Genomic DNA, 12,252 nt, shown 5'->3' on the forward strand with positions numbered 1-12,252 from the left:
ATTTTCTATTCTAATTAAAAAATATAAATCTTTATTAAATAAAGAAAATTATTTATCACATAATAATCTCTAAAAATACAATTTCTATAAAAAAAATAAATAAAAAATATAAATAAAAATAAAATTCTTTAAAAATACAATTCTTTTCTTATTATTTCTCATTATAAATAGTTATATCAGGAGTACCAAACGATAACCAATACATTCTCTTTTCATTTTTCTCAAGCTATAGACTGTTTTGTACTATTGATTTCTCTCTTTCGTCAGAAACTTGGTAGAAATCTACTTCGTTTTCGTTTTCTTTCAATTCAACACGAATCAACGATAAAAAAAAAATATGCTCACACGACTTTCTCATGAAATCAAAAAAAAAAAAGCAAAAAATAGAGGGAAATAGAAAATTGAAATTAGCCATTCATCGATTGGATATGGAATCAGTAAAATTAATTTCTTCTATAAATTTCATTCAAGTTTAATTAGATTCATTCTTATTGGAATTTTCATTGCTTTGAGGCTTAAAATATATCAATTCTCTATCGATCCTGTAAGTTTTATCTTTTTTGTTCCATTAACTCCATATCCCTCTTTACCAATGCATCGATATGGTCATATTTACCTTCCAAATATTCATTCTATTTTCTTGACCAATAGGAGACACATCGACTGTCTTTGCAACTTTTTTTCACTTTATTTCTTTCCGCTTTCTTTGCATTTTCCTTCTTTTTGGAATCGGTATCATGATTTTCAAATGATTTCGCCTCTACAACAAAATCCCCAAACGTAAAGGAAACATATATATAAAAATTTTAAAATACCGTTTTCTTATATTTATAACTTCCGTAATAGAATTCGTGATATTCTGGCAAGAACAAGCGAGATACAATAAGAATTTGTCATATGATTTTCGCGTAATCATAATTTTAATACAATATTCATGATGTTTCTGTTTTTCAACGATTGAAACATACTTTTCGATTGGTCTCTTTTAAAATTCTCCATTATTAATGCGCATCAAATATAATTTACATAATATCATTGATATAACTATTAGTGTATGATGCATCAATGATGCATCAAAACATTTAGAAAAATTATTGATAGAAATATGAAAGATAGATCATAATGCGAAAAAGATAATGATATAAATAATTCTATTGTTACAGAAATATTAAATTTAAAGCACTGAAAAAAACTATTTATGCTTAAAATGAATTTATCAATGAAAAATGAAAATTTTTTTTGAATAAAATATTTAATAGATAATAATAGATAACAATAATAGATAATAATTTTTTATTTATTTTTTAAAAATGTCATTAATACAATAACAAATTAAATATGCTTATGCATGTGAAAATTATTATATTTTCATATGTTTATTATATTATATGCTTCATTACATAATGCTTTATTCATTTGGAAATAATTTCTTTTTTATTTATATAAAAAAAATTATATAAAAAAATGTGTGAATTTTTTTTCATTTAATATCAGAAAAATTATTTAAAATAATGACAAATTTATATTAAATAAATAAATATTCGTTTCTTTCTTATTTCAGCAACCGGATATTTTTTTGTTATTTATTAAAAATTAATACTTTTGCTTTAATTATTACTTATATAATTTAAATAAGAAAACTTCAAAGAAAACTCTTTTGAAAGAGTTATTTTAAAAAGAATAGAGTTATTTTAAAAGAATAAATATACTTAATAAACGAATAAACTTATTATGTTTTAAGAATTTTTATTAATAATTAAATATTATATATATTATATATATATTAATATAATATAATATTTTATATATATATATATATATATATATATATATATATATAATTATCTAAATAGAAATGTCATTTAATTATTAAATGGTATTGGTAAGTGAATAAATATTAACTTACACAATTAAAATTTGATATTAAAAGAATCTATTTAATAAACATAACGAATATATTTTTAATCAATAACATCAAGTCATTGTTTAAATCAATAAAACACGAAAATTGACACTTTATTTCGTTTAGAAATGTACGTGTTTTAAGCAAAAGTAACTTTCTTAATGTTTTTTAAAATATAAATTATTAGAATTATTATTTAAAAAAAAATATTGATTTTTAACTAATATTTATATAATATTATTATATAATTTATAATCATATAATTCTTTTATTAGTATATATCGTTTAGAATAATGTATAATTATATAAATGATACATATATCTATATATATATATAATATATCAAAATGCTGACTTTATCGATTTCTATTGAATAGAATCAATTATAAAATCTTCGATAACGTATACATATATATAATATTTCCATAGAATTTAAGTATATTCTTAATTTTTTTTTTGCTATTTACAATTAAAACTTGCACTTATTGCATATATTCCAGATAAGAGATACAAAAGATATTATTACAAAAAAAATAAAAAGACGCGAAACTATAAAAATCCTTTAATAATAATAACTTGAATCGAAAAATAAAATTAATATGTAATTGCACTGATTAAGAATTTTTCTTTCACTTGATCTATATGAATTAATATTCTTTCATCGTTATTTACTAGCGTAAATAAAATGACATTCCAGCGAAATTCAAAGCAATATGCATAACATTAAAATTTTATTTTTAAGTCACTAAAAAATGAAATAATGTAATATATAAAAAAAGTTTTTTATCTTCAAATTATTAAATATGAATATAAAAAATAAAAAAATTCAAATAATATTTTTTAATTATTGTTTATTAATGTTATGATGTAGTAATGTTATGAAATAGAATTTCGTATGAAAAAATTAATGCAATAATTATTGAGATTCAAATTTCATGAACAAAGATAAACAGTTTTTATAGAGGCAAGTGTTATTTCGTTAATATAATTTCGAATGTATAGACTGAAGTCCGACCATCTTATCTCATTGGACCTGACTCTAGGATGATTCTTACGGCAACTTAATTTTAATAAAGTTATCCATATTCAGATGTAACATGATAATACATCATATATTAAAACCATTGTTATTACCACCGCATTTACTATTTTATCATTATTAATTGCAGTGTTAAGTATCTGTTGATTAATGATAATGACCTATTCTGAATTTTGATACTATAATAAAGAATTAAATTAATCAATATTTTTATATGTTTTTTATATATGTATTTTTAATATAATAATAAATAATTAATAATTAATATTATTATATATGTATTTTTTAATGATCATTAATGTGGAACATTTAACTTTTTTAAAATACAAATTTGGAATAATAAAAAAATTAAACCAGTCATTCTGTTATTATGTCACATTATTGTAATAATGACTATAATATTATTATTTTATTATATTTATTTCCATTTTTGATTAATTCGAGATTTTTTATAAGAAAAAAAATGGAAGAATTTTTGTATTTTAAATGAACATCTCAAAAATTAAAACCGAGTAATAGAAAAAAAATTATTTAAAATGACGATTTTGATAATATATGTATTTCAAAATTTTTAAAATCGATCAGCACATATACAATTTATATATCAACAACAAATCAATTACAAATCAATCAAAATGTTTAAATAATAATGTAATATCTCTTTCATGTTTCAGTTTTATCTTATAATATAAAAAAAATTTATATTATGCAATACAAATTTTTCATTCTTATAACATATAATTTTTCATTCTTATAATATATTATTTAAAAACAAATTAAGTATTGTTATGTAATAAAATAATTCAAGAAATTTCAATCTAAAAGAATTTTCAATCCAATTTACATTATATTTGTAATTTATACAAAACTGTATTCTGGAATTGCTAATTCATCTCAAAGTAATAATTTACTGAACCAAAATAAAATCATTTTATCTCGGCTTAAATACAGTTAAATAAAGCGATTTTTTTTTAAAAAAAAAAAAAGATAAATTCATTAGTGGTTATTTCATTATTTTCTCCTTCTTGTAAAATTATATTTTTAAAACTAAATTCTTTCAACAATTTGCAATTTCTGTTCTTACATCCAATTCCATAAGGGATTGATTATACGTAGCGATAGAAATTGTTCGATAATTCAATATAAGCGCTTCCGCTTTCTAAAAATAAAATTTCCGATGGCACAATTTTTTCAATGGATATATACCAATTCCTAAATTGTCAATTTCGTTTGAATTTTGTTTTAAATTAGCCGATTCATTATAATATAAGTAATTTAGTTAAATATGGATGGTAACCAGTTTGATTTCAAACTAACATTTCCTTGCTACGGCAGAAACACATATCCGATTTCTAACTGAGGGAAACTCTATGCAGTTTACAAGGTTTATGATGGTGAGTAGCATTACCCTATGGAACTTCCAAAACGATACAGGTCACTCGTTAATTACCGCTGCATGTAATATAGTCTTGACTGAAACATGAATAGTGCTGCTTTAATTAATAATATAGTAAATAATTTTATAATTGGATTTGAAAGTTATTTCATAATATGATAAAATAGATTATCACGAATGTTATGATGATATATGTAAATTTATAGAAAAGATAACTTAATTTTATGAAATTATTATATGGTGAGAATATATATGGTAAAAAGATTCTTATTTCAAAACTTTTCAGAATCAAATTTTTTTTTTGATACTAGAAAAAAATTTTTTTTTATCAAACTTTAATAATAGAATCATTTATTGCTCTATTCTTGTAAAAAAGACATAAAATTACAATAATATATTAAAATTTTAAACTAGTTTTATCGAAAATGTTTAAATTATCATTAGATTATTATTAATAACTAATAAAAATTGGATATAAATAATATATAGTAGAAGTATAAATAAAAAATAAATCTATAAAATGATTAAATTCAATTAATTATATTAAGAAAAATTTTATAATTCTATATAAAATAAATCAATAAGAGCAATCATTTAAAATAACTCATTATATAATATGTTAATATAATATATATATATATATTAATATATTCATAAAAATGTGATATTTTAGTGGATTCTAGATCAAAACGATAAAAAAAATTGATATATACATATGTTCGATAAAGTTTAATTATAGTTATAAATATTTTAAGTTTGTATTAGATAGAGTGAGATAGCGAAAGAGCGAGAATACTCAGCTGAGTGCACGACAGTACCATATTGCAATGTCGCTTATGTAGCGGAGCTACAATGAAAGTAAATACAATAATATATTTTTTATATATAATTGATTATTTCAAATGAATTTCAGTGTAATGCAATATAATATATATTATGTAACTCTTTATTTAACAAAAACTTATCTTGAATAAGTTTTAGTAAATTCCAGAATATTAACACATATACCAATTTATATAAATCCATAGATACATCATTTTATGGTACAAATATATTATTTAAATTCATAGCTAAATTGTTATATGATATTCAATCTATCTATTTATCGAAATCCATAGGAGCAAATCAAAACACACTCCCATAAAATTTCAAATTAGAAAGGTTGAATGTTTTTTTACATAAACTTGCTTATCTTCACATGTATAAGAAACTCACTAATGAATCAATTTGAAATTCATAGATCAATTGAAGTTTCAGTTGAAAAATCTTTATCTCTTTCATTTGAATTCAATGTTTTTTATTCCGATATGAGATCCGATATGAATCAAAATTCAATATATTAATGTTATATTATCACAATAAATCTTATATCCATTAAAAAAATCATATAAGCATTGCACTTTTCTTTTTCACATTATTATTGCATATTAGATATTTTTTTTTTATTCATTTTTTTATTCACATTAATTTCTATGAATAAAATTATTTCAATTATTATTTATTATTGTGCAATTTAATTTTATGTGAAAATTATTTAATTAAAACTTTATTTTAAATAAATATTCAAATATATATTATTTCATCAAATTCCATAATACAACAATGTGTTACTGAAATAACATTATTAACAATTGAATGCTGATTGTGAACATTAGAAAAGAACTTGATAGAAAAAAAAAAATAATAATATTCTAATTGCCAATATGTTCCAAATATTATATTTGTATGTATTAAATATAAGAAACTTTAGATCAACAATCTTTCCCATTGCTAAGATAATGTTGCTTTGTTCTCAGTTTGGTTCACAACGTTTGTGTAACATATATCAGAAATAAAAGTGTAGTATTAGAAATAAAAAAAAAATTAATAAATTTATAATATTTAGTTATACATAAAAAAACAATTGCAATATATATAGATATGTGATTCATATTATTAATATCCAGATCTACTATTCTCTTTAAAGAATAAAAAGAATTGAGTGCAAATGAAATAAAGATAAAGATTTGTCAGTGATTTGATTGGATATTTAATAATCTGAAATTCAAATTGATTCAAGTATCATTAGTATTTCAGACTTTTTTGTACATGTGAAAATAATTTAAAAAAAGAAAATTGTGCATATATATAAAACACATTCAATTTTTCTAATTCAAAATTATAGAAATATGTTTTGATTTGTTTCTATGGATTTCGATAAATATGCAAGTTGAATGAAATACAATGATTCATCTATGATTTTAAATAAAATATTGTATCTGTAATCATTGTATAACTCCAAATATTGTGGAATTTGCTACAATTTGTATGAGATAAGTTTCTGTTAAATAACAAAATATATAGATTTCAATTTGCATAAAAACATATTAAAATTTTTTTCAAACGATATAAAAATGTCACATAGTTTTATTATACAATATTTATGTACATTATATTACCTTATATTGAAATTCATTTGAAATAATCAATTATATATAAAAAAATATCAATGTATTTACTTTCATTGAGAGATTCTGCTATGTAAGACATTGCAATATAATATTGCCGCGCACTTAACTGAACATTCTTGCTCTATCTAATAACAAATAAATTAAAATCCTTATAACTCGTTAATTAAGAACATATATATATATATATATATATATGAACTTTTTTAATTATTTTGATCTAAAATCCATCCTTCAAAGAATGGATTCCATATTTTTATGAACATTCTGTATAATTATATGTTATAAAAAAATATTTTGATAAAATGTATTGTATTCAAAAGAACTGATTAAATAACGTTTTGATTTTTTCTTCTTTTTCATATTTTCATATTTTAATATTAAAATAACTTTTTTTAAATTTTTTGGGATATTTAGATATTTTTTAATATCAAATTAATATCATTATCAATGTCTATACATTGACTATACTATACATACTATACTATTATAATATCATATGAATTTTCAAATTGAATTAAAATAGATTATAAATAAGATTATTTCAAATCCCAGTATCTGAGAATTAATTATATAAAAATTTTTCTTATTTTCATATATATTATTGTAAATCATAAAAAAGAATTTTTAAAAATATATAAAAATTCTTAAATTAATTTATTTAAATTTAATTTAAAATAATTTGATATTAAAAACTATCTATTTTAAATTATAAATTTTTTCGAATTCTATTTTATAAATAATATTTTTTTTAATTTTATTTATTTTAATATTTACTTAAAATTACTTAAAATTACTTATATTACTTATATTTACTTAAAATTACTTAAAACTATTTATATTTACTTAAAATTTCATATAAATTCATATTTGTTCATTGAAGAACTGAATTTATAAAATGCATATATTTAAAACTGATTAAATATGTAAAATCACACCATCGAAAAAATTAAAATTTTAGAATGCCAAATATTATAATTATCTGACTATTTTAATGTTGATTTTTTCAAAACAATATATATTTATAAGTATAGATTGATTAAAAATTTATTAATTTTCAATGTCTTCTATTTTCCATTAAATATTTGCAATCTTATTTCTAAAAACCATTATTTCTATTTTTATAAATTTATAAACTTTTTAAAATTTATTATTATTTTGTATTATCTACATGTTTATTTTCAAATCATTATTATGATCATTTTTTTCTGATTTCGAAAATTTTTCTGTTTGAATAATTTTAACGAAAGAATATACAATCATATTATTATATTATTATTTTGAAATATATTCATTACCATCATATATTATGAATATATTATCATATATTTATTTGAAATATATTCAGTTATCTATACTATTATCTATCTTATACTATATTCTTATACTATATTTTTGAATTCGTGAATTTTCTGATAACAATATTTGTGATTTCACAGTCTACAATAATTTTTCATTGCTTTTTCTACTTTTATTTTAATTTTTTACATGAATATATCATACATTATTTCACATGTGTGTGAATGACATGTTCTTTATTAAACAATATTGCTTGTTACAATTGAATAGATTTGTGAAATATCATATATACAAGCTGTTTCGCACAGAACAAGAATTATTTTTTACATTTAATTAAAATTTTATATAGTTATGACATTCCTTACGTTCTCTAGAATTGTCATAAAAATTTTCGGGGATTTTGATTTAGCAAAGAAATTTCATTTTCTACAAAATGATTCTTCATTGTTACGCAAAATAATATTTAGAAGAAATTTAATTAAAATGTTTCATACCTAAAACTTTTCAAAATATTATAAAATAAAAAAATGTTATTTTCTAACATCAATAATCTTAACAATCAAAGTTATTCTAATTAACCATATTATTAATCTATTAAAAGAAAGAGAATTCAATTTTAGGATGATAATAATGAAAAATAATTAAAATATTATATTGATATATAAAGAGCAAAATTTATAAAAAAATAACAATAAAAAGTTGTGAGAATACAATAAAAATTTTCAATTTATAATATGATCAATTTACAATATTGTTATCCTTAATAATAATTAAGATATATGTAAAAATATATGTAATTTAATATTGTTGATCTTAACATTGTAGCATTGTAAATAATATTATATTATAATTTATATGAATTAAAAATATAAGATTACAAATTTTTTTTTATTATGTTCAGGTTCCTTGGGTACTTCAGTATTTGACACGGACGTGTACCTTGTTGGCGCCAGTGGAGGTGTTTATGCTCTTCTCGCAGCTCATCTAGCAAACGTTCTTCTCAATTATAATAACATGGAATTCGGCATTGTTCGATTAATAGGCATCTTCGTAATCGGTAAGGTGTAAAAAAGTATATAAATTTTTTTAAATTTTTTCTTTTTTAAGAGAGCATTTTATATTTATGAAATTCAGATAGATAGATAGATTAGGATTTTAATTCTTTGTACTCTACTATCGTTACAGTGATATTAATCATAAAAATTGTTTATTTGCTTTATTTTTATTAATAATTATAAAATAAAAATATATAAAATAAATAATATAAAAATAATATAATATATTATAATATAAAAATAATATACATAAATATAAACCATAAATTCACAAATTTTTATAATCTTTTTTTTTCAAACATAAAATTTGATTTTAAAGAGTTTTATTGGAAAAATGTGCTAAAAATACTGATCAAAATTTTTGATTTGCGATTAAACTTTTCATTAAAAAATTCATTAAAAAATTAAAGACAATTATACATATAATATTTTTAAAGGTTTAAAAATTAAGGATTTTATAATTAAATTAATATACATTTATATCCTAACATTAAGAGATTATATAATTTATATATTTTTCTTTAAAATATATTTTATATATCATTTGAAAATATATTTTTATGACAATTTTTATTTTTATTTTTTATTTCGTTTCATTTTGTTCATAATTTAAATGATCATTTATTATTCATTATATATTAACCATTGTATTAATAAAAAGTTATGAGATAATTCTTTGAGATTTGAAATCTATGTTAAATTAAATATTAAATATTTTAAAATTACATTATAATTATATTATAATATATTATAATTTTTATATAATTTTATATTTAATTTAATTCAATTTTTATTCAATAATATATATATTATTATTTTACATATATAAAAATTTACTTATTAAATTTACTTATTAACTACAAATATTCTATTATATTATTTTGATTAAAAAATACATAAAATATGCTTTTCATTCAAGTTTATTTTTTAATTCAGTTGTGTAGATACTTTTATATTACTTTATATCTTTTTCATATTATTGCCATAAAATAGAATTTAAAAAAAAAATAACAAATGCAATATAAGTTCTATTTTTTTCTATCATATCGTTAAAATAAGATAAATAATAAGATAAATAAAGATAAATAAACTGTTAAGCAGTAATTATTTATATCATGATGACGGAAAAGTCATCATATATAGAATTTCAAATGTATAATATTAATTATGATAATTAAATATTTTCAACTCACAATTAATTATCATTTTAAAAATACTTCTTAATTTTAAAAAAGCATGTTAATATGTTTGCAACCATTAATATAAAGTTATATTTTAATAATAAAAGTTATATATTTTATTTTTTTATTTTTGATTTTATAAAAATAATAATTATATAATAATAAAACTGATAATAATTTTCTAAATCATATTAATATTTAATATATTTAATATAAATAGATATATGAATGTTCTATTAATTTTATGTAATAAAATTATTTTTAATTTTTAAATTTAATTATCGATTGGTCATTTAATTTAATTTTATACATTTTTCTATTATTTTTTATTAAATTTTTTTAATTAATTAATATAATAATATCTTGCAAATAAATGATTCTTGATAATTATAAAAATTATAAAATTATTTGACCATACATAATTTATAAATTTTAAGTATATATATAATTTTATTATTTTTATTTTTTATTATAATTTTATTATTGTTTTTTATTGTTATTATTGTTTATTAATTGTTTTCTTGCCTATTTTATTCCCAGAATAATGTTATTTGAAGCTTATTATTATTATGGGATATGTATTTATATTTTTTTATTTCGATTTTTTGTATAAAATAAAAATAAGTTATCATTTTTTGTATATTATTGAAGTACAATATAATTTTTATTTAATTATAATTATTAAAAAACAATATTGCAAGAATAGACAGAATTTTTATTTATCTAATATATCTAATATATATTATAAAATAAATTAATGTATAATTTATTATACACTAATATTTATTATAATTTAATATATTATATATTATATATTATATAATATATATTATATATTATATAATATAATATATATAATATATTATATAATATATTATATACATATATAATTATATAAATAATAAAAAATAATAATAATAAATAAATAATAAATATATACATATATACATATATAAAGTTCCTTGTATATTAGCAATGTCTTTCTTTAATATTCAACGTCGTTAATAATCAACGCTAGGATAGATAGGATATTGACTCGTAATATTAAAATTCCGAAGAAATTATATATGTATTGCTAATCGAAATATTAACGATTAGCAATTCTCAACTTTTATGCATACTGTTGAATCTAAAATTCAAAAATTCTAGTATCGTTGAACCATTTCTTCACGCAGAAATTTATTAAAATATAACTATAAGATATAATATTTCTTATCTCTAACAATCCTATTGCATATCTTAAAAATGTGTTACACATTTAATTAAGAAAAAAAATTATTGAGAATTGAAATAAATTAATTCATTTATTATGCAATTTATTATATATATATGTTACTGTTTCTCACATATCACATAATTTAATTATAAATGTTAATTCAAATAATGATATATGTCAATTATAACTTAAAAATAACTTAAAAATATATAATATATCATAACATTTAATAAACAAATTTAATAAAGAAATGATTTCTATTTTCAGCAAGTGCCGACGTGGGATTCGCGATTTATGATAGATATTCGGCTGAGCAAATGGGTCCTCCTGTTTCATATGTGGCACATCTGACCGGTGCATTAGCAGGTCTCACGATTGGCTTGCTGGTGCTGAAAAATTTCGAACAACGTCTCCACGAGCAACTTCTTTGGTGGGTGGCGCTTGGTGTCTACGCAGCCTGCACAATCTTTGCAATTATGTACAATCTCATGCATCCAGACTATCCATGACGCGAGATCAGCTTCGCGTATGGACAACCGCGAAATTCGTAACGCGAAGCTGATTAATATCGAATTCTAATAAAGAAGAAATTAAAGAAAAAAAAAAAAAGAAAACACGCGCAGAGGACTAGACAGAAGATGAATAATTGAAGAAATAATCAAAATAAATATCAGCGAAAATTCATAGGAATAAATTTTAAATTATTAAAGAGGTCT

The 12,252-nt window shown here is 18.9% G+C and overlaps 1 protein-coding gene across 1 annotated transcript in view; it reads left to right on the forward strand.

Moving 5' to 3' along the window:
• Positions 1-12,045, forward strand: part of LOC122713582 (protein rhomboid) — an 877,166-nt gene extending 865,121 nt beyond the window's left edge. The window contains exons 10-11 of the mRNA XM_043934168.1: positions 8,986-9,141; positions 11,804-12,045. Of these exons, the coding sequence (XP_043790103.1) occupies positions 8,986-9,141; positions 11,804-12,045 (398 nt within the window). The remainder of the gene's footprint in view (positions 1-8,985; positions 9,142-11,803) is intronic.
• The last annotated feature ends 207 nt before the right edge of the window (positions 12,046-12,252 follow it).

This window comes from Apis laboriosa, unplaced genomic scaffold, assembly GCF_014066325.1.
Source record: "Apis laboriosa isolate Shangri-la unplaced genomic scaffold, ASM1406632v1 scaffold25_cov139, whole genome shotgun sequence".
Taxonomy (NCBI): Eukaryota; Metazoa; Arthropoda; class Insecta; order Hymenoptera; family Apidae; genus Apis; species Apis laboriosa.